The 25,053-nt window shown below is 36.4% G+C and overlaps 1 protein-coding gene across 1 annotated transcript in view; it reads right to left on the bottom strand.

Annotated features, from left to right (window-relative positions):
• Window positions 1–2,757: 2,757 nt before the first annotated feature.
• The window catches only part of LOC106881512 (uncharacterized), an 85,517-nt gene continuing 63,221 nt past the window's right edge, over window positions 2,758–25,053 (bottom strand). The window contains exons 14-22 of the mRNA XM_089353511.1: window positions 23,434–23,505; window positions 21,585–21,720; window positions 20,520–20,651; window positions 19,731–19,869; window positions 17,497–17,576; window positions 16,478–16,630; window positions 15,433–15,535; window positions 11,371–11,414; window positions 2,758–5,288 (exon numbers count right to left, since the gene is read on the bottom strand). Of these exons, the coding sequence (XP_089209637.1) occupies window positions 5,124–5,288; window positions 11,371–11,414; window positions 15,433–15,535; window positions 16,478–16,630; window positions 17,497–17,576; window positions 19,731–19,869; window positions 20,520–20,651; window positions 21,585–21,720; window positions 23,434–23,505 (1,024 nt within the window). The 3' untranslated portion in view covers window positions 2,758–5,123. The remainder of the gene's footprint in view (window positions 5,289–11,370; window positions 11,415–15,432; window positions 15,536–16,477; window positions 16,631–17,496; window positions 17,577–19,730; window positions 19,870–20,519; window positions 20,652–21,584; window positions 21,721–23,433; window positions 23,506–25,053) is intronic.

Genomic DNA, 25,053 nt, shown 5'->3' with positions numbered 1-25,053 from the left:
AAAGACATTCGAGCAAGATCGTTGCCAGTGCCGCTGGACTGGCTTCTGTACAGGTGGCACGTGAAAAGACATTCGAGCAAGATCGTTGCCAGTGCCGCTGGACTGGCTCCTGTGCAGGTGGAACGTGAAAAGACATACGAGCAAGATCGTTGCCAGTGCCGCTGGACTGACTTCTGTGCAGGTGGCACGTGAAAAGACATTCGAGCAAGATCGTTGCCAGTGCCGCTGGACTGGCTCCTGTGCAGGTGGCACGTGAAAAGACATTCGAGCAAGATCGTTGCCAGTGTTGGTGGACTGTCTCCTGCGCAGGTGGCACGTGAAAAGACATTCGAGCAAGATCGTTGCCAGTGCTGCTGGACTGGCTTCTGTGCAGGTGGCACGTGAAAAGACATTCGAGCAAGATCGTTGCCAGTGTTGGTGGACTGTCTCCTGCGCAGGTGGCACGTGAAAAGACATTCGAACAAGATCATCGCCAGTGTCGCTGGACTGGCTCCTGTGCAGGTGGCACGTGAAAAGACATTCGAGCAAGATCGTTGCCAGTGTCACCGGACTGTCTCCTGTGCAGGTGGCACGTGAAATGAAATTCGAGCAACATCGTTGCCAGTGGAGCTGGACTGGCTCCTTTGCAGGTGGCACGTGAAATGAAATTCGAGCAACATCGTTGCCAGTGGAGCTGGACTGGCTGCTGTGCACGTGACACGTGAAAAGAAATTCGAGCAAGATCGTTGCCAGTGCCGCTGGACTGGCTTCTGTGCAGGTTGCACGTGAAAAGACATTCGAGCAAGATCGTTGCCAGTGTTGGTGGACTGGCTCCTGTGCAGGTGGCACGTGAAAAGACATACGAGCAAGATCGTTACCAGTGTCGCTGGACTGGCTCCTGTGAAGGCGGCACGTGAAAAAACATTCCAGCAAGATCGTTGCCAGTGCCGCTGGACTGGCTCCTGTGCAGGTAACACGTGAAATGACATTCGAGCAAGATCATTGCCAGTGTCGCTGGACTGGCTCCTTTGCAGGTGGCACGTGAAATGACATTCGAGCAACAACGTTGCCAGTGCCGCTGGACTGGCTTCTGTGCAGGTGGCACGTGAAAAGACATTCGAGCAAGATCGTTGCCAGTGTCGCTGGACTGGCTGCTGTGCAGGTGGCACGTGAAAAGACATTCGTGCAAGATCGTTGCCAGTGTCGCTGGACTGGCTCCTGTGCAGGTGGCACGTGAAAAGACATTCGAGCAAGATCGTTGCCAGTGTCGCTGGGCTGGCTCCTGTGAAGGCGGCACGTGAAAAGACATTCGAGCAAGATCGTTGCCAGTGTTGTTGGACTGGCTCCTGTGCAGGTGGCACATAAAATACACCATTTTGAGCGAGGCTATTGCCAGTACCGCCTGACTGCCCTACATGCAGGTGACACGTAAAAGCACCCACTACACTCTCAGAGTGGTTGGCGTTAGGAAGGGCATCCAGCTGTAGAAACTCTGCCAGATTAGATTGGAGTCTGGTGTAGCCATTTGGTTCACCAGTCCTCAGTTAAATCGTCCAACCCATGCTAGCATGGAAAGCGGATGTTAAACGATGATGGTATATATATATATATATACATTTACACTCACACACACCTGTTAACTTCTATCTTTTACTTGTTTCAATCATTAGACTGTGGCCATGCTGGGACACTGTCTTGAAGAGTTTTTTTTAGTTGAATGAGTTGACCCTAGTACATATTTTTCATGTAAATCCTATTTATTCTATCGGTCTATTTTGGTGAACCGCCAAGTTACAGGCATGTAAACACACCAACAACTGTTGTCAAGCAGTGGTGGGGGACAATCACACACACACACGTGCTCTTCTTTCAGTTTCTTATTTCTTTACTGCCCACAAAGGGCTACACACAGAGGGGACAAACGGATTAAGTCAATTACATTGAACTCCAGTGCGTAACTGGTACTTAATTTATCGACCCTGAAATGATGAAAGGTAAAGTTGACATCGGTGGAATTTGAACCCGGCTTCCTAACGTTTCTGCCACAGTTCTGTCAACCAAATTTACTCACAAAGCTTTAATTAGTATGAGGCCAAAACAGTGGAAGTTATTAAAAATGAATAATACAGGTTGATGGTTAGTATTTTTTCCTGTTATTTCAATATTTCAGGGTTAGAACAGCTTCTTCTGGAAATGTTTGGAGACAAAAAATTTTTAGCTGACATCTCTGTTCTGTTGTGTGTGAAGGCTTGTTTTGAAATGCTATAATAACCAAACAATTGCATCCAGTTGAAATCTTTTGCTGTACTTGTTAATGAAAATATGTTCTTTTATCCTCAGGTTCCCAATGTTTCTTTCTGTGGCTTCAGTGGCTATTTCGATATTTTGAGTGTGGCATTTCTGTTTTTGACAGATCAAGTATTATGTCTGCAGTCATACAGGGTGTATAAAATCATCTTTATCAAATGCAATGAATTCTATATTGGAAGTATTGAAATACCAAGTACTAACCATTGACATGTATTTTTAATACACTGTATTATTTTGGTTTAAATAAAAAACAAAAACAAAAACAAAAAACAAATAAAAGACACATTTAACAGACAATGCTTCATGAAAACTATATGACTTTTCACTTACATATATATATATATATATATATATATATATATATATATATATATTTATTTATCTATCTATCCATACACACACACACACACACATACATTTCTGGTAAGAGAGATTCTTGTTGCAAGAAAAACTATAAAATGATGACACTGTTATTCAAGTTTTATTGAACAAACTACTATGTACTAGTTCTTTATTCTTTAGTAAATGGCATCAAATACTTACAGCATGGACTACTGATATAATACTTTAGTAATATACACAAACAACTTCACTTTGTTACAGGAGATATGATGAAAGACCTTTATTACTGTTGCCCGTATAATAGAGATAACATAATACACTAGTGAGAATAAAAACAAAAATACTACACAGACCCTTACACGCATATGCGCACTCAGACACATACATACACCTACACACAAACACACTCTCTCTCTCACATGTTGGCCCTTAGTGGTCACTCAACCTGATATAAATAAAAGCCAAGTCTTGCTCAAATTTCCTCCTACCATCTTAAGAAATAATCTTTTCTATTATAGGCACAAGGCCTGAAATTTGGTGGAGGAGGATAGTTGATTACATTGACCCCAGTACTCAACTGGCACTTAATTTATCGACCCCAAAAGGATGAAAAGGAAAGTCGACCTCAGTGGAATTTGAACTCAGAACATAGCGATGGATGAAATACTGCTAAGCATTCCATCCAGTGTGCTAACGATTCTGCCAGTTCAATGCCTGGTTAGTGCATCTTAAGAAATGATGTTGTACAGAACATATTACACCTGAAAGAGTTGGGGGTGATCACAGTTGAGTTGCTCTCGACAGTCATATGTTTGGTCAGGGCCAACTTGGAATTAAACAACTATAATGACATACATGCTCACACACACACATGTATGTGTGCAACCAGACACACACACACACACACACACACACACAAATACGTATGAACTATAGAGAGAGCCCCTGTATGTAACTTCAAGAACTGCTAGAAATAGCTGACAAAATTGCTCAAATTACATTTTGCTGTCTTAAGAATAAAGGGGCATGTCAGATAATGTTGAGCAAGACAGTATTAACTTGGAACTGAACAACAATATCTATACACACACACACACACACATATGTATATGTATATAAACATACAGGGGTTGGACAAAATAATGGAAACACCTTAAAATTTCAAACAAATTTAATTTAATATGAGGTAGGACCACCTTTGGCAGTAATTACAGCTTGAATTTTACATGGTATGGACTCATACAAAGTTTGAATTGTTTGCAAAGGAATTTTTGTCCATTCTTCAGCTAAAACAGTCTCCAGTTCTTGTAGTGATGATGGTGGAGGATATCAACTCCTTACTTGTTTTTCTAAAATGCGCCATAAATGTTCAATAATATTGAGATCTGGGGACTGTGGTGGCCAAATAAGATGTTCAACTTCAGTAGAATATTCCTCGTGCCATTCAGTAACAACTTTAGCTGTGTGAATTGGTGCATTATCATCCTGAAAGAATGCGTTTCCCTCTGGAAACAGTTCCGCAACCATAGGATGGATTTGATCTGATAAAATGCTTAAATAGTCTTGTCTATTAATTCTGCCATGAAGGGAAACCATTGGGCCGGCAGATTTCCAAGATATAGCCCCCCAGATCCTCCTCCATGTTTAACAGTTGGAAGAAGGCAGTCTGCGTCAAATGTTTCTTTTGGCTGTCTCCACATGTATATTCAGCCAGTGGTCGGAAATAAGGTAAAGAATGACTCATCCGAGAAAATAACATTCTCCCACTGCTCTAGGGACCAATTCTGTCGGTTTTTACTCCACTCTAAATGCTTTGCAACGTTTGTTTTTGAAAGTAGTGCTTTTCTGATTGCAGCCCTCCCGTGAAATCCAGTTCTGTGCAGCTCCCGGCAAACAGTTTTGTGGAAACTGGGTTCTCAAAGTGGTCATTAAACTCTGCAGTAATTTTGGGAGCTGTACTTTTGTGATCCTTTCTAACAATTCACGTAAGAGTCCGACAGTCCCTATCTGAAAGTTTTGGTTTTCTTCCGGAGTTTTGTTTCGATGAGGTTTTTCCCTCTTTCTCAAAGGCTGTCATTACTTTCAAGACAGTACTTCTTAATACACCTAACATTTCGTCTGTTTTCGTTACGCTAGTGCCTGCCATACGAGCACCAACAATTTGACCTCTTTGAAAGTCCGATAGCTCTGTCATTTTAATGAAGTTTAATTAACTTCTGATGATATCTGAAAAGAAACATCAATTTTTAGCAAAACATATTAAGCAACACTAATAATAAATAAAAAAAAATGTGAAAATATACTAGCTTTTGGTGGTTTTATAAATATTTTAAAATTATGATACTATGATGCTAGGTGTTTCCATTATTTTGTCCAACCTATGTATGTATGTATGTATGTATGTACATACGTACGTACGTATGTATGTATGTATGTATGTATGTATGTATCACATGCATATACACAGTGCAATTTGAAGTGTAACCATTCTCTTAGTCTGGGCGCCTTATTTCAGTTCCTTTCATATATGTTCCTAATTTTTCCAGTTGTTTGTGTACTTTTTTACTGACATTGTTTACAATTTGGATGTTTGTTTCAATGATGCTTTTTGAAATATCCATCTGGTCAACAGTCAGTTGGTCTCTTTTCTGTATTTTCTGCAAGTTAAAAAGAAAAAAAAAAGAAGAAGAGAATATTATAAAGAACTTTTAAATAATTTGAAGTTTCTTTATTAAAATTATGCTTTTTAAAAGAAATTTTTGTTTAACCCTTTAGCATTCAAACCATCCATAATATCCAGACTAAATATTCAACCTGTTTTATGGTCAAACTAGCCAGATCAAGCCTCTCACAAATATCCTGCAATGTCCTAAAGATAAACAGTCATATCAGGAAAGTCTCAAAGCTACAAGATGATGCATGATTAGTTCAAAATTATGTAAATAAATAAGCATCACATTTGAGAGAATAACTTAAATACTGAAGGATTAAATTAATTTTTTATGAACTCTTATGATTTTCCAGGCATGAAACCAAAATATTGTTAAAGTGAACCAATAAGTGCAGCCATAGCTGTGTAGTAAAGAAGTTTGTTTTGCAATGATGTGGTTTTGGATTCAGAATGTGTGGTAACAGAGGTAGCCAATGCTTTGTGAGTGAAATTGTTTGCTGGAAACTACATGGAAGCCTATGATATATGAGTCTGTGCATGAATGTTGACATTTCTTGGCTTTGCTTAACACCATCTGAGTAAAACAGTGATATGATGTCACTCTATCTGGTAGAAGACTGGTAGAATGAAAGCAATGTCCTCTACTTGAAGACAGGTAAAGATTGGTATCCTAAAACCCTGATTTATGTCCCCATCCAATCCACATCATCATCATCATCATCATCATCATCGTCGTCGTTTAACGTCTGCTTTCCATGCTAGCATGGGTTGGATGATTTGACTGAGGACTGGGCTACAGAAAAATGGGCATTAAATGTATACCTGAATGAATTCAATTAATTATCAATTTAATTCTCAACTTGGATATAGCTTTCTTCACTAATGAACTTTCTTCTCAAGAAAAACCCACTCAATCCCCCCTCAAAGTACACTGTACTCTCATAAAAAATGGCACATTAGATAATGTCATCCAAGATACACTGCTTCCAATATATGACAGGGTAGTCATGACTGGAATGCCTCTGATCATAGGTCTCCTCAGTATGAGTTAATCTGGTACTACACATCAACAAGAACAATAACAACAGCCATTCTGCCCCTGGGAGCATATAAACATTCGTGTGAAACAGCAAAATACACAAAAAAAAATATCTAAAACAAAATCGTCTGTTTTTAAGAAAAAATAGAAAGCAATTTTAGGTCATTAGTTTTTAGTTTTTAGTTATGTGAATATTTGTTTAAATTCATAAGATAGAATGATTAGTTATGAATGCTGAATTAAACTGACTCCTGTATCTAATTTATTTTATTGATTCAACTGAGTGGAAAAGCAACATTAACCCCTGGAGAACTTCATCTTAAAACATTTATTTTTTTTTATGACATTGTTGGAGAAACAAGAGCAGTGGCCATGACACTTTTCTTTTAGGGCTGCTGAGACTGTTTGAGGAAGGGACTGTTTGAGGAAGGGACTGTTTGAGGAAGGGACTGTTTGAGGAAGGGACTGTTTGACCAAAGGCCTGACTTGGTTCTACCAGCAAAAGAGACACCATTAAAATTTACAAGAATCAGGGTTCCATAATGATATCATTGATTATTTAGGTAACGAGCTGACAGAATTGTTGGTGCATTGGACAAAATGCTGAGTGGCATTTCTTCAGGCTTTAGGTCCTGAGTTCAAATACTGCAAAGCTGACTTTGCTTTCCATCCTTTCAAGGTCAATAAAATAAAGTACCAATCAAGTTCCAGGGTTGATGCAATCAACTAACCCCTTCCTTCTGAAATTACTGGCCTAGCGCCAAAATTGGAAATAATTCATCATTTAGAATTCTCTCATTTAGCATCCTCGTTCATGCTGGCATGGGTTGGATGGGTTGACCAGGGCTGCACCAGATTCAGTTCTGATTTGGCATGGTTTCTATGGCTGGATGCCCTATACATACACACATACATACATACATACATACATACATACATGCATACATACATGCATGCATGCATACATACATGCATATAAAATAATATATATATATATGGGTGTGTATTTATATGTGTATACATACATATAAATGTAGACATATATTATTTCTATAGTATTATAAGTTTAGCTCATTTTACAACCAATTATTTAGAAACAGTAGTTTTATTCCTAGTTGAAATCATTTTACTTACATCAGTGAAATATTTAGGACAGACATAATTATCAAAATTACTATTTCCCTTCCCTTTCAAAATAATCTCAGTCTTCATGGTTATTGAATAAACAATTATTATTATCTCATCATTCTGTACTCACAATCATTCTGAATTCAATTATCTTTCCCTTATTACTTTATTTAACTCTCCATTTCACCATTGATGACCTTACTGTTAGTTTCGTCACACTGCTGCATTTCAGAACAAGAAGCTTATATTATGTTTCTTTCTATCACTGTTTTCTATTCATAACAAGCTCGTTATATTATCTCTTAATTAAGCTACGAAATAATATTTTATCAAACTATGAAATATATTTTACAAAAGAGTTACTTCAATTCTGTACTGCACTTTTCCATGGCAACTACAATGGTAAGTACAGTGGGCTCTTACCAACCCCACTCAAACCCTACTGACTGACTGACTGATTTATCTCTCTTCTCCTTGTTACCCGTATTGTGTTCACACCTTCAAGGCCAGAAATGGGAGGAAAACAGAAAGTAAAGGTAATGAACACAAAATAAGGGAAATTCTCTCTATGCTGGTGGCATAATAAAATGCCTTCAGTACATCCTGTAAAGTGGATGATGTTAAGAAGGACATCCAACTGAAGAAATCATATCTAAAATGAAACATGAGACATGTTCCTCAAAACTTTCCAAGAACGTAGAAACATCAAATAAGAACTGACTCTTGTACTGTAACAACTTGTCGAACCTATGCCACGATGATGATGATGATGATGATGATGATATGTATGTGTGTGTGTATATATATATATATATATATATGTGTGTATATATATAGAAAAATACAAGTATATCAAATACCATACAACGTATACTCTTGATTTATTCAAACGATCTCTGTCTCAATGGAATGGATCAGAATAACCAAATGGCATTTAAGACCAGCTCCACTTGAGAAGGGGAGACAATCTCAAGAATCAAGAATTATTCTCCAAAGCTGACATGTCTTTTAGGACAAGGACAGTCTTATTGTCTGGAGACAACTAGACAGTTGTGGACATATATTTTGGCCTCATTAGGCATCATCAATTTGATAATTGTTCTCTCTTATCTCCAACAGCCAAGGAACATAGACTTATACAAAAAGAACAGAACACATTTAAGGCCTAGGTAATTTGCATTATTTATACAAAAATGAGCTGAGTGAAAGAACTCAGAGTGGCCAGTAACATGTAGCTAAGTAACACAAATACAGTTATCTCCCCATTTTATTGTCTTACTTTCCATCCTCTCTCCATTCTTTTCTTTCTTTTTCTTACAAGCTTACTCTCTCTTTATCATAAAAGTTTAGTTATCCCATACCTAACACATGCACACATTCATATATATATATATATATATATATATATAAAGAGTGAGATAAAGAGACCAATGGCATAAGTAAATTTATATTTTATGTAGAGTGTCTTACAGCTGTTTCAGGGAATATTCAATGTATCCCTTCATCGGAGACGGTAATAGTAGAAAATAAGGATTATTACATCTGTATGAGGAGGTTTGCAGTAAGAAATGAGAGTGATGCGGAGGAGAAAAAACAAAGAAGAAACAGTACTGTTTCTTCTTTGTTTTTTCTCCTTTCAATTGCCCTGTTTCGTTTATTCACTTTTTGTTTTGTTGTTTTACGATTTTTGTTTGTTGTAGTTTTTGCTGCAAGCAAAAGTCTGAATTATTGATCAGATATTTTCTTTTGAATCTCCAACACAAAATACCCAAAGCTATACATTTCGAATCAGTTGTGTCTGATGTGTATTTAATTATTCTTTCCTTGTAGGGAAGATTAATTATTGCAAAACCATTTGGTTACTTTTGGCAGTATATGGAGCTAAATTTATAATACTGTATAGATAATATACTCTCTCTTTTACCTTATATTGAGTGATCTCTTTCTTTCTGACTTATAAACCATCTCAGACAACTATATAATGTTGATATGCATAAGATAATAATAATAACAATAATTCACAGAAAACAGGCATGGTATTCAATGTGATACAGGACATACGTTTCAGCAAAATGCCATATTTATTATATAATAGTTGCAGGAAGCATGCACTTCATCACATCAGTGTTTAGCACTGATGAGGTGAAGTGCAAAATTGCATAATGCTTCTATAATTGTTATGTAATTCAGTTCTATATTTAATTTAGAGAGTTGGTACAAAAAATATGTAGCCAACTTGAGAACACAGGAGGGGAGGAGAGATTTAATTTAGGAAATTACATGAAGAATTAAGGTGAAACGAATGCTAAAAGAGAGGGATTAGGAAGTTATATATTGAAGGTCAATTTAAATAATTAAGTATTAGTAAACAGTAATTAGTAAATAATACACATTAAAGTATTAATAGCGATGGCAGATGAATGCATGAAAAGATTGAAAAATGAGAGAATATCTTAGCAATGCATAACTGGGCATCCAAGAAATGGCTGAGTTGGAAAGAATTGCGTGAAAAACGGAGGAAAACATGCGAGTAAAGAGTTTTATAGATATGCTACGACCAGAAGTGGACATTAGGGAGAGTGCTGAAGACAATAGCAATGATAGTAACAGAGGAACATGAGAAGCCATAGCGAGTAGGAAGGAATAAGAGAATAGTATGAAAAATATTTAGCCAAGCCTTTTGAATAGTTTCTGTCCAACAAATTCCATTTCTAAGGTATTAGTCTAATGACCAAGATCTTTGGCAATATGCTGTGTTGTGCTTGAGAAGACTCGTCAAGCCAAGTGAAATCATAGTTGTGGCCATTGCCAGTGTCATGTGAATGGTACCCATAAAATCATAATCATGGTCATTGCTGATGCTGGGAAGGCACATGACTGCTGGGAAGGCACATGACTGCTGGGAAGGCACATGGCTGCTGGGAAGGCACATGGCATGCTGCTGCTGGGAAGGCGCATGGCTCAGTGGTTAGAGCGTCGAGCTTATAATCGTGAGGTTGTGAGTTCGAATCCCGGACCGGGCTGTGTGTTGTGTTCTTGAGCAAGACACTTTATTTCACGTTGCTCCAGTTCACTCAGCTGTAGAAATGAGTATCGGCCCTTGCCTTTCCCTTGGATAACATCGGTGGCGTGGAGTGGAGAGGCCTGTATGCATGGGCGACTGCTGGTCTTCCATAAACAAACCTTGCCCGGACTTGTGCCTGGGAGGGTAACTTTCTAGGTGCAATCCCATGGTCAGTCATGACCGAAGGGGGCTCAGCAGGTCATTGCTGGTAACATTGGGCTGATGAAGGTGAGGGATGGGGTGGTGCAGCGTAATCTTCAAATGTGGGCCTCATGGAGGTGATGACAAGTGAGCAAGACCTTTGGTGATATGCTGTGCTTGAGAAGTATCGTCAAGCCAAAGTGAAACCATAGTTGTGGTTGTTGCCAGGTCATGTAAATGGCCCCTGTGAAATCATAGTAATGACCATTGCCAGTGTCATATAAATGGCACCCATGCTGGTGGCACATAAAAAGCACTCATTATACTCTTGGAGTGGTTGGCATTAGGAAGGGCATCCAGCTGTAGAAACCATGCCAAATCAGACTGGAACATGATGCAGCTATCTGGCTCACCAGTTCCAGTCAAACCATCTAACCCCTGCCAGCATGGAAAGTGGATGTTAAATGATGATGATGATGATGATAATGTAGTTATGCTATCAGATACTGCTCAATGTCTGAATGTATCTGAAGTTTGCTTTGTAAATATGCAGGTAGTGAGATTAAATCTGGACCTGCATATTTGCAAAGCAAACCCCTTAACTACTCTGATATTTTATCCTCCCATCATATTAATTTCTCATGGTACTTTAATGATTATGTTCAAATACTTCAGGTTTGTCACATAATTTCTTACCTCCTGCATGTCCGACATAGTTGTGAGGTCTTTTGAGAATTCCTCTGAAATATAAAATAAACACAACTCTTTACAAACAATTAAATATATTTCTCATTTCTTTCAGTTGATTAGTAATCACCATTTAACCCTAAGTTGGTTCTGATGGAACCAATCTATAATCAAGGATATTCCATCTATGACCATCATGTCTTTTATTCTGTGTCAAGGACAACATTGTCTTGTGTGCAGGACCTATGAGAAGTGCTACACAGTTAGTACATCACCCGGGGGGGGGGGGGATGTCTAGAAAGCCAAAGTGACAATCTGCTGGATTTCCATCCCTTAAACCTTTAGCATTTGAACTGGCCATATCTGGCCCGAATATTCTATATGTTTTATGTTCAAGCTGACCAGATCTGGCTTCTCACACCTATCCTACAATATCATTCTAAAAATAAACAACCATTTCATTAAAATCCCAAAGATACAAGATGCAGCATAATTAATTCAAAAGAATCTGAATAAATAGACATTAAATTTGACAGAGCAACCTGAATGCTAAGGGGTTAAAAAAAAAAAATTCTCAGCACCTTTGAATTTTGAAAGGAACTCACCCCACTTTACTTAAATTCCTCCTTGCTAAATTTCTTTTAGATGCTCTACTTAAGAGTCCTTTTCATTCTAAGATGGAAAGGTGTGATATGAGGGAGAGTTGGGTGTTATTTCTACCATGTCAATTGATCATGCAGAGGCTCCATGTTGACTCATTTAGTTGATGTATTCAATGGCACTAAGTAATACTACTATAAAAATGTCAGCAGTCTGTTTCATAGATATCAGAGGAATAAATAATATAATCATTTCTTCCTTATGTTCTCATCCATAGCCATCATAATTGCTTGTTTTCTCCCTCATCATCTTCTACTTCACTGTTGTTATAGCAATATGATGATGTAACAACATTTAACGAAGTCTGGTTGTAATCCTAAGTCAATTTCACATGCTGTCTCCTAAATTAACATATTCAGTAACAAACCAACATGAGAGTCTCTACGTGGTTTATCAACATGCTAGAAATAACAAACTTTCCTCAAATCACATGCTACAATCTTAAGGAAGAGACACATTAGATAATGTAGTCCTACATATCCTAAAAAAAAAAGCAGGATGGTCACTAAAATGCTAGTGACCATAGGGTTGCTCGATCAATGTTGACCTGAGGGTAAACATCAACACAAACATCTTTAGTAGTTTATTTAGACAGCAGAGATGATTAAATGGCTGGTTAATAGAGATAACCAGCTAATAATTTCAGTGGTCTTGTTTGTGCCCATGTGTAACTCTATGGCCTTTAGATTACTCTGTCAAATTTAACACTTATTTGATTATGTTGCTTTGAATTAATAATGCATTATCTTGTAACTTTGAGATTCTGATGATATGATTATATATTTCTAGAATGACATTGTAGGTTAGGTGTAAGAGGCCAGATCTTGACAGCTTGGATGTAAAACAGGTAGAATATTTGGGCTGGATATGGGTGGTTTAAATGTCAGAAGGGTTAAGGTACTTAAATCTGAAATAGCTCAGTTCACTGAGCAGTAAACAGATACCACTGACTAAAAACAAACGTGTGTGTGTATATATATATATATATATATAATTATATATATAATTATATGTATTTCTTCTATCTTAATGAATAATAATTCTTCGGATAGAATAAATGGGTTAATAGAAACCAATGTAGCAAAGAACACAAAATAACTTTGGTGTTGTTCCTGTTTTTAAGGCAGGAACTCCTTGAAATTTTGGGTATTTGAGTATATTTAAAAATTTAAGGAATGGAGAAAACGCATGTTATAATTGCATACTTTATTCCTACATATGTTTCAAAGGATTACAACCTATGTTGTTTTTAAGGTTGTAATCCTTTGAAACATATGTAGGAATAAAGTATGCAATTATAACATGCGTTTTCTCCATTCCTTAATTTTTTATATATATACATATATATATATATATATATATATATATATATATATATATATATATACATATATATATATATGATATTTCTGAAGTTGTCAACTCATGTAGAAGCATGTGGCATAGTTGTTAGAGTGCTGCACTCATGATCATAAGATTATGGTTTTGACTCCTGGACTGGGTGATGAGTTGTGTTCTTGAGCACAGATATATATATATATGTATGTATATCTCTACTACATATGTAGGAAATTCGTCTGTGTTTGTGGAGTTGTTAGTTAACTCCTACCTCATTTTATCGATTTTGATGAAACTTGACGCATGAGTAGAACTCGTCTGGAAACCTCATCACATACTCAGCTTGTTGAAAAAAATCGATAATAGGGCCCCTGGAAGGGATCCTTATATATATCCAAAGGAAATAACCCATTCATTTTCCTAAATCATTTGGTAAAAATGAAATTGAGTATGCTTATTTCTTAGTATTTGAACTGTTAGAGTTATTTTCGCAATTTATCCAGTACAACCCTTAAACAAGTAAATAGTATTTTCCTAAACAATAGCTCCACTTATTTCGGTTAGTGACTTATTCACGAATATACCAACACTAGTGCTCCTGAGGGTAATATTTTCTGGGAACGCACAAAAGCCCTTTTCAGAGTTATTTACTTTGAATTGTTATTGCCTCATACCTGATTAGCCTGTTATTACGTAACATGCTTCACGATTTTGGTATACATACCTTATTAATATTTCCTCCTAAGTTCTATATACTCTGGGAATGCATTAAAGCCCTTTTCGGGGCTACTTTTATCAGGTAACTAATTTCATGTTATTACATAACTGACTTCACAATTTAGGTATATTAAAATGTGTACACTAAATCTGCAACACTCTCTATACACAGCACCATACTTAAGGGAGAGAAAGTAAAAGAGAAAGTAAAACTGTTAACAGAGGAGGAAAAAGAATGATAATAACAATCCTCCGATGAGGCTCGTTACAGTTCTGTGAATAAAGAGTTTATTTAAAATTGGACAAAAAAAAAATCATTGGACAAAAAGACATTGGACCAAAAGATGTGGACAAAAATACATAGCACCCTTGGCTGGTAGCTTAATATATAGGCCCTTTGGTGATACAAGGCAAAAATTCACCTAGATAGGATTTGAACTCAGCACATAAGGAGCCAGAATAATTGGCAAAAATTTTAAAAATAACTTTAGTCATTTAGACAGTGTTGTCCTTTCCTCACCACATAAATATTTCTAATTAAATTTTTCAAGCTGACCACATTAAATATATCAACACAAATTTAATTATGGATATTATGGCTTTGTTTAAATTAATTATGTCTTCAGCCTGTCATTAGACTTCTTCAAACAGATAGAGTGGGCAGCACTATGAAGAATCATTGGAGAAGCTGAAATTATTAGTCTAAATATGCTACAGTAGAGGTTGTGGTGGTGGTGTTGTTGGTGGTAGTGGTGTTTTGTTGTTGGTAGTAGTTACTGTAGCAACTGGCTCAATCAGAGATGAGTGTTAAGCTGATATAACAATATAATGGGAATAGTTAAGATTGAATACAAATATTTATCAAAATTCTGATGAAAAAGCCAAGATGTATTCCTATATTTCATATTTATAAGTCAAAATGCTTATAGATATACAATATAAAATCTCATACCGTATATATGCCTTGAAAGGTTTAGTCAAGCTAATCAAACCCACTACTTATATTTTTAAGCCTGGTACTTATTCTATCAGTCTCTTTTACTGTGCTGCTAAGTTATAGGGGTGTAAACAAACCAGCACCACTTGTCAAGTAGTAGTGGGGGACAAACACAACACACACACACACACGTATCAAGAATGCCTCAAGTGGTTCATTTCTCTGGACAGAATTGTATGTTGTTCTGTTGCCACCAGCTATTTTGAAGGAAACCTTGTAGAAGACCAACAGTTAGATGGCTCAACTAGTACTTTGGCAATGGCAACAATTGTTGTATTTGTAAAAGTAGTAGTAGTAGTAATTGTTGTTGTTGTCATCATAATAGTAGTAGTAATGTACAATGACAAATTTTTACCTACCTTTTGCATTCAAAACCTCTCTTTTAAGTTGCAAAAGTACTTTTTCAAGTTTCTCAGTTGACTTTTTAACATTTTCAGACTCACTTTCCTTGGCTAGTGTATCCTGGTAAAGAGAATAACCATAACAACAACATTAATAGGTATTTTCTATTTTGGCGGTTGAATCTAATAGTTCTTATCGTTAGGAATTCTTGGTTTTCAAAGAAAACACAAGTGAACATTTTGGAGAGCTCTTATGATTCTCTATAGTTTCCAGAACAATATTGCATAGAAGCAATTATATAATATCTGGTGGTTGTGGCAGAATTATAAGTCATCTGAAAATTTTGGTAGCACGTAAATAGCACCCACTACACTCTCGGGGTGGTTGGCGTTAGGAAGAGCATCCAGCTGTAGAAACCCCGAAAAGATGAAAGGTAAAGGTGACCTTGGCAGAATTTATACTCAGAACGTAAAGACAGATGAAATGCTGCCAAGCTTTTATCCCATGTAAGGATTCTGCTAGCTCACCAGCTTAATAATAATCATGATGATGATGATGATGAGGAGGAGGAGGAGGAGGAGGAGGAGGAGGAGGAGAAGAAGAAGAAGAAGAAGAAGAAGAAGAAGAAGAATGATAATGGTTTCAAATTTTGGCACAAAGCCAGCAATTTTGTAGGAGGGAGTAAGTCGATTGCATCGACCCCAGTACTCAACTGATACTTATTTTATCGACCCCCAAAAGAGTGAAAAGCAAAGTTGACCCCGGCAGAATTTGAACTTAGAATGCAAAGACAGATGAAATGCCACCAAGCATTTTGCCCTGCATGCTCATGATTCTACCATCTCACTGCTTTAGTAATAATAATAATGATGCTGCTGCTGATGATGATGTATTGAGGAAGCCAATGCTGTGAAGTTAGAGGTTTGCATTGTGACCAAGCAGTTTGGAATTTGAATTGAATTCCAAGGTATCTTGGATAAATATCTTCAACCATATAAACCTGGTTGCATGGTGATCTTAGGCAGGTTGATTTTAATAGGTTGGTTTTATATCTTGACTTACTTGTTTCAGTCTGTTGTTTTCTTCGATTAATATTTTCAATTTACAACTCTGAGCATAAATCTCTTCTTCAGTTGCTTTTGATTCCTGTGAATGGGAGTCTAGCAGTCTTAGATACTCTTCACGAGACTCTTTGATCTTATTACGAAGGTCATTCTGTTGGAAAAACATTGAGAAAGAATTCAAGATGAGAACTTACAAAAGAGTTGTACTCTCTCTCTCTCTCTCTCATTCTCTTTTTTATACACACTTATGCATAATCATCCATGTTTTGTAGAATCTTCATTTGACAGGTGACAGGTAAGGTGTGTTATTTTAGCTGATAAGAAATTTTGACTGATAGAAACTAGTAATCTGTTTGAGCTACCTTTTGGCTAGTTAAACATTGGATCTCTTAGATCCATTGGATCTCTGGGATACATTGGATCTCTTAGCAATCATAGGTAGTAATGGTAAAGTAGATTTATTTAGCATTCTCCCTCTCTTCTAAATAGTTGTTAAGATTACTCTTTTATCATCTGAAATTGACCTTTCATTATAGATTTCAACTTTGGGAACTAAAATGTCTTCAGGAATTAAATCTGGAGAGTGGAGCAAATGGAGAATGAAAATTGGTTTGTGATTTGCCTAAAAGTTGCCGATAAAGAGTAAGAAGGGAGATGTTCTTGGAGTGCAGCACACAGGGTCTGTTTGTCTATGCTTCAGACCTCCTCCTTCACAGGATATCTGTTACATGTGTCTTGACATCCAGCTAAAAGTTTTTGGTTATCTGACCACACAGAACAAACTTGTGACAATTGCACACACACACACACTGAGAGGGGAATATGTTGAATAAAATCATAATTAACTGATCCTCTTGTATTTTCTTTTACCCGAAGTCAGGAACTTTTCAGCACCCCATCGTATAGATACATGTTTTTGTGCTTCATTAAAAAAAATTATACTTGTAAAGTCAAATGAAAAATGAAAAAAAAAAAAAGGAAAACCAAAACAGAAAAGTTCATCTTGGGGTTACTTACCAATGGTGCCTCAGCTTCTGCTAGAGACTTTTCCAATTCTTTTAACTCATTTGTTAAGGCAATGTCCGTACGGCGGGTGACTGCAGGAAGATCAGAATATTATAGTGTAAAAATGTATTATGTGCAATGAAATTGATATTAAAATGTTTATATTCTATTTAGATAATTCATATCTGTAAGCATGCAACATCTGGATAAATAACTTTTTTTTAAAAAAAGAACACTAAAGATAAAGCCATAGAATATTGATATGGACATTGAATATTTAGCAGAAATTGTGGAGTATAATGTATCATTTTTGCAGAAATTATGTTCGTTTCCTTTTGCTTTGTGAATTAACTTATTGAATAATGTTGCTTGTGTATGAAGTGCAGTGCTTCATTGAAGTGAGACACAGTGCACTGAATGCAGAGGAGGTGTGAAGTTTGGGGAGAAAATGAAGCAAGCATACTCTGCTGAATGTGTAATGTTAGTAGGCATGAACAATATGATACAGATGAGCTCAGAGATTAAACTGGATAAAAGAAGAATCAGATGTAGTGTGCAAGAACAAAGATTACATTGGTATGCTTATGTGATGCATAGAGAAGATAACAAATGAATAAAGAAGTGTCAGGATATCCAAGTGGAAGGAAACTCTGGAAGAGGAAGACCAAGAAAGACTGGGCAGAAGTGGTACAAGCTGATATCAATATGTTGAACCTCACACATGAGATAATAAAATAATGGCAATCGATAACAAGACACTATGTTGTGAAGGATCCATCCAACTCATGTATGCATGAAAAAGTTGATGTAAAATTGATGATGATGAATATTTATGTCATTTAATGATTCTTTTAAGGTGGTGAGCTGGCAGAATCATTAGCACATCGTGCAAGATGCTTAGCAGTATTTAGTCTGTCTCTACATTCTGAGTTCAAATTCCACCGAGGTTGACTTTGCCTTTTATCTTTAGGGGTTGATAAAATAAGTACTAGTTGTGGGTATGTGCGTACTTTGAAAATATCTCACAGAGTGAAGACCATGCCTTGCATAGTTATGTGCTGTCCTTTGGCACGGCAAAGAACCGGTTCAGCCATCCTGCTAAGGATACAGTGAAGTCATGAGACTGCAGCATGACAGATTGTGAAGAGGTAGCAGAAGAGCTCAACTGAGCCAAAAAGTGCTTCTTTTATTGATGCTGAGCAGAGGAATTCTAGAAAAGATCAAATGGTTAGGATCACCAAGCTCTATCAAGAGAGAAACTGAAATGCATCCGTAGGGGTGGTGGCCATGGTTGTGTAACCAGCCAATGAAAGATTTACCATGAATCAAAGCTCCCAATTCAAATTCAGGTTAATGGAATTGGCTGGCAACAGAGTGTCCATGGGAATCGGCAAATATGAGAACATATTTTGGAGAACACCAAGAAACAATTGTATGGAGATCTCCTGCCTGTTTCCAGAATTGTAAGGGAAAGGCACTTGCATTTTGCAGGACATTGGTGGTCTGCTGGCAAATGAAGAGCTGGCAAATGACCTACAGCTATGGATGCCAAAGCACAGCTGTACTCAAGCAAGTTGTCTGAGCACAACATATGTAGATTATGTAGACCAACTCACCAGAGACATTGGATGCCTCCCTGAAGACTTCTCTCAACTAATACAGGATTGAGATGGGTGGTGTGTGCAGATTAAAAATGTCCAAGCAAGCTTGACCAGATGATGATGACAGAGAAACACCAACTTTACTATTGCAGTAAAAAATTCTATACATCTTTATTTGATGCTAGAAAGTGGACATTGTTATCATTAATTTCCTTTTCATATTGCTCTGAGTGAAAAATTTACTCATTTCAAGTATTCTGCAAGAACATATTTGGCCATAGGGAAATATTATCTTGCTTGAAAACAGGTGAAGGTTGGTGACAGAAAGGGCATCCAGCTGTAGAAAAATCTATCCCAATAAACTCTGCCTGACCTATGCAAGTATGGAAAAATGGACATTAAAATGATGATGGTGATGATATAAATACATTATGTATGCACTGATGTGTGTACATATGTATGAATGTACATACATATGTACACATTCACATACATACACATGCACATACATACACACACATACATACACATGCAGATAGACATACACATGCACATACATATTCACAAATATGTAATCCAGTAGTTTAAAAACTCACTCAGTGACAAATTTTCTTTTGTTTTTATATAAAGATAAACAATATTTACCAATAAATGTCTCTTTACTCTCATTAAAGATGTCAGTCTGCTGTTGGAAATGCTTCTCCATTTCTTCAAATGCTGGGGTCCTCTCTTCTATAACTGCATTCTTTTCCTTAACAGTTTCTTCTAACTTTGAGATAGCTTGCTGTAAGTAATGTAGAAGGATTACAGAAGAAGAAGAATAGAAATAAGAAAAAAAACATGATTTGCAACGGGGCTCAAATTAGATGTTGCGTGTGGAATAAGCTGTTGTTTAACACTAGGTCAACCCTGACTGAGCAGACTGATGACTAAAGGATTTCCAGTCTCGACCATCCTGTCACTCGTGTTCTCTTTTTCAGACATATCTCATCCTAGATGAGATATATATTATCCAATGTCACCTTCCTTTTTTATCTGTACACTCAGACCTCTGGCCTATGGACATGCTGTCTCCTTGTTCTACCTTTTCTTCTGCTACTTCACTGACCTCTGGTCTTTGGCATTAATGAACTTCAGACCACATTCACTCAGCTCCTCTAACTATTTGTTGATCTTCCTCTCATTACTCATATTGTATCTAACTCATGCCAAACACTAAGCACTACATTTACTCCTTCCTGTTTAGAACATTCAAGAATTCCTTTCATGGCTATATTTTCCCTGCATCCATTGACAAGTAAGTATTCAAGAGAAACAATAACCATGCTTATGTCATAAGTCTTGCAAAAGACTTATGCAAAAACTAGGAGTGCAGCCCCTTTCTTCACACCATATCATTAACAGCATTAAAAAAAAACAAAAAAAAAGACTCACTTGTGTTTCTTTAATCTTTTCTTTTTTCTGATCAATTAAAGCAGTGAATTTGGTTTTGTCAGATTCTATCTCCTCTTCCAAAGAACGTATTTTATTGTCAAGTTCCTGGATGGAATTTTTGAGACTCTCAGCCTAATTTCAATAAAATGATATATTGAATATTGATTTCATTTAACAAAACAAGGTTCAATTTTTCAAGAAAAACAATATATTCAGTTGAATTCATCTTAGTGTCATCATCATTATTTAACATTCACTTTTCCATGCTTGCAAAAGTCAGATGGAATTTATTGAGACAGATTTTCTATGGCCAACCCTCACCACATTTCCTTATGGCCAGATAGGTTTTCTCATGAAGACTGAAAATGAACAACGTTGCTTGTATGATGTTGCATATTATATGTATGTATATAATATATATATATATATATATATATATATATATATATATATATACACATATATATATGCATACACACACACACACACACACACGTATATATAAGAGGCCCATTACATATATATTTAAATAAATAAATAAATATATATATATATATATATATATATATATATATATATATATGGAGGCGCAATGGCCCAGTGGTTAGGGCAGCAGACTCGTGGTTTCAATTCCCAGACCAGGCGTTGTGTGTGTTTATTGAGCGAAAACATCTAAAGCTCCATGAGGCTCCAGCCGGGGGTGGTGGCGATCCCTGTTGTACTCTTTCACCCAAACTTTCTCTCACTCTTTCTTCCTGTTTCTTGAGTAAAACTGTGATGGACTGGCGTCCTTAGAAATCATACTCTACCACTTTAGAAAAAGGAGAGACACATTGGATAACATGGTCTTAGATACATTAAATTTGAACAAAAAAATGCAATGGTCACATTTGGAACACCACTTATTATTTATCTACTCAGTCAGGGGCTGACCTGGAAATAAGCAGCCACTACAGCTGTGAAAGACAATTTCAGCCCCAAAAAGATTTTAACTTATTGGGAAAAGAAACATTGATTTAGCCATCCTTAAAACCATAAAAAAATTCTATGTTCTTTGATTCTCACCTGTTTGTCCTTTTCAGTGCATTGCTCTTTCATATTAGCAATTCTTTTTTTCATTTCTCCTGCATACTCCCTTTGATGAGCTTTAGTAATATCAATTTCAGTAGATATGTCTTTTTTCTCTTGTTGAATATCCTCTCTAAAGTCAAAAATAAAATAAGAAAATAAATCATCACATTGGCTCACTCAGACTCACAAGGCCCTCATCTCCCACTCATCTTTATCTTCCAAAGTATGTGACAGTTCTTTTTGGTGACATCCATTGTCATCTGTTAAGTGATCAACAAGTGTCTTCATGAGGTAGCCAATGCAATTTTAATAGAGGAAATTAAGAAAATTAGATAAATAGATATTATGGAAAAAATAATGTTTCTATTCATTCTTAATATGTTCTGGAAGATTCAAATGTGAATATCTGATTACTATTGTTTTTCACCACTGGAGACTGCCTTCTTCCATTAAGCAATGTGTGTCCATAACAAATGTGATTCACTGGTTCACTGATGTGAAGGGACTTCGTGACACAATGCTGTTTCATCATTGTATGTCTCCTCAGCTGAAGCTGTGAGGTGTTTTTCAGTGGCAAAAAAACAATAGCAATAAGATATCCATGTTCAAATCTGATTGAATGTATTAAGAGTGAATGGATACATTATTATTTGGATTCTTAGAGTTTTACATGCATCCCAAGAATTATCATCTATTTGGCTGATAGCTGCATACATCAGTAAGTAGTTTGTTTGCTGATTCCTATAAACAAGAGCTTATGATTTTGCGAGATAAATTAGTCCAGCTTTAACTGAGGAGACACATAATAAGATTGAAACACTGCTTGTGTCTTGAAGTCCCTTATACTGTTGAACTGGTGAATCATGTATTTTATGAGCACACATTACCTGATGAGAGGTGTTCTCCAGTTGCTAAAAACAACAGTAATCAGATATTCACATTTAAATCTGCCAGTATGTATTAAAAATGGCTGGATACATTAGAGAACTCAGCTTCATTCTAACAAAATCCACCTCTCCTCATCACTCTGCAACAACAGTAACAGATGCAGGTTATGCAGAGGATATTTCTCTCTTTTCAGACTCCATCTCAAACATCCATTTTTTACATAACATTGAAATGTTGTAGAAGATTTTTCTTTGTATGCCAATATCTTAAAAATTAGCTGCATCAGTTCTATTCAGGAGGATTCAATAAGCACAATCACATAAACATCTTTAAAATCTGTAGAATCCTTTGCATAAAATCACATCCAGAGAAAAGGGCATAGAAATTCGTCTCATGAAAACTTAAGCTGTTTTTGATGACCTGCGTGTCATCTAAAAGTCATCCTTACCTGATGATCTTAATAGCTTTTTCTGTGTTACGGTGGAATCAGTGCTTTTGTATGGGTCCATTAAATAGACAATCACCAAACACCATGAGGCAAAGCTTGACAGTACTTATACATGCATGTTGCAGACTGTTATAAATACTTTGTTGAAAAATCCTCACTTCAAATAAAGGATGTAAGGTAGTTCTCTAGCAATTAATGGTGTCTTTACATAGAGGCACTTGCATTTTGTAGGACATTGCAGGGTAGCTAAGCAAGAATTCATCAGTAATACACTCATATGAAACACAACAACACGTGTATAGATGAATTGGCTGTTCAGTACAAAGCTTCATCAATCATATCTGAATAGACAAGTGATGTTGCCCTGCTAATTTCCAAATATTATGCGGGATCAGTTGCTGTTTTTGTTATCAACAGTGGTGGCAGCAACACTGACAATAATGGCACTGATAATTTTAAAACAAAGTGCTTGAATTATTTAGAAAAGGAAGAAAGCAGTTAACTTACCGGAGTTGTTTTTCTTCTTCATATTTTTGGCCATACTTCTCAATTTGATGGTTGAGATGAGCAACAGTTAAGCTGAAAACATGTATATAACATAATATAATATAATATAATATATATATTGAGCAAGGACACAACGCGTCACCGAGAATCAAACCCACGACCTGTTGATCATGAGCCGAATGCCCTAACCACTAAGCCACGCACCTTCACTAATACCATGAAAAAAGCACTGGTGCTGGTGCCACATAAAAACCGCTGGTGCCATGTAAAAAGCACTGGTGATGGTGCCACATAAAAAGCAACCAGTACTGGTGTCATGTAAAAAGTACCCAGTACACTCAGTAAAATGTTTGACATAATGACATTCAGTTCTAGAAACCAAGTCAAAACAGACTATAGAACCTGATGTGGCTCCTGACGTTGCCAGCTCCTGTCAAACCATCCAACCCATGTGAGCATAGAAAACAGACATCAAATGATGATGATGATGATGACGATGTATGTGTGTGTGTATATATATATATATATTTCTTTTAGTTTTGATATACTAAAATTATACATACATATATATATATATATATATATGTATGTATAATTTTAGTATATCAAAACTAAAAGAAATATACATTTATGGCAAGATACATGACACTTGGTGTCTAAGATAGATCATCTTCACACCAACTGGTGAAGTTGATGCAATTAATCTTCAGAGGTTAATTGGAAATGACGTAACAATTAATAATCCAGACAGTAAAGTTATTTTTAATATACAAATAAAACAGATAGCATATAAAAAAATGAAGAAATACAACCAGCGGTTTAGTGATACACTCGCTCATAAAAAAGTTACCATTAATTGAAAAGAAGGAAAAAGAAAAGAAATGCATTAAAAATATAGCAAGAATCAAATATTTCTTGAGAAAGATCATCATGACATTTTGACTAACAGAATAATAGAAAATAATAATAAAGGTTTAAAGCAACTAAAATAATTTTTATAAGCTTTTTTCCCTCTCTAAAAGATTATTCTTCTAGTTGCTGTTAAAGAAAACAGTTAATTGTTCACACAAACATACAAAATACGTAATTGATAAGGATCACAAAATATCTATCTGCCTGTCTGTCTATCTAAATACAGGGTGGGAGAGAGAGGATGGACGTTTTTGAAATGGCTATTATGGCACTTGGTGGAGGGACATACGTATAAAAGGTAGCATTTGATCTGCAGTGTCTTACCATTATTTTTCTTTTCAGATGAAGCCATGGTGCTGTGGATGATAGAGCGTCGTGTGTTTGCCTGAGCTTCGGTACTACTTAACCATTCACCAAAATCAGGTCGTTCTCACCCGTAACACAATCTTACATTGGGTGAATGCACTTCATACACAAGGTACACTAATGAATAGGAGACTGGCAGGGGTGCCATGAATGGTACAGACCTTGGAAAATGTGGAACATGTCAGACAAGCTTTGATACAGAATCCGAATCGCTCTGCTTGGAGGCATTCCACTGAACTTGGCATCAGTAACCGATCGGTAAGGTGTATTTTGCATGAAGACCTGCATTTCCAGCCATACAAATTGGTCATTGGGCAACAGTTGAAACCATGGGACTATGCA

The sequence above is a fragment of the Octopus bimaculoides genome, chromosome 6 (assembly GCF_046866305.1).
Source record: "Octopus bimaculoides isolate indiv1 chromosome 6, ASM4686630v1, whole genome shotgun sequence".
Lineage (NCBI taxonomy): Eukaryota > Metazoa > Mollusca > Cephalopoda > Octopoda > Octopodidae > Octopus > Octopus bimaculoides.
The sequence above is the reverse complement of the archived record's forward strand: the minus strand, read 5'-3'. Positions and strand labels throughout refer to the sequence as shown.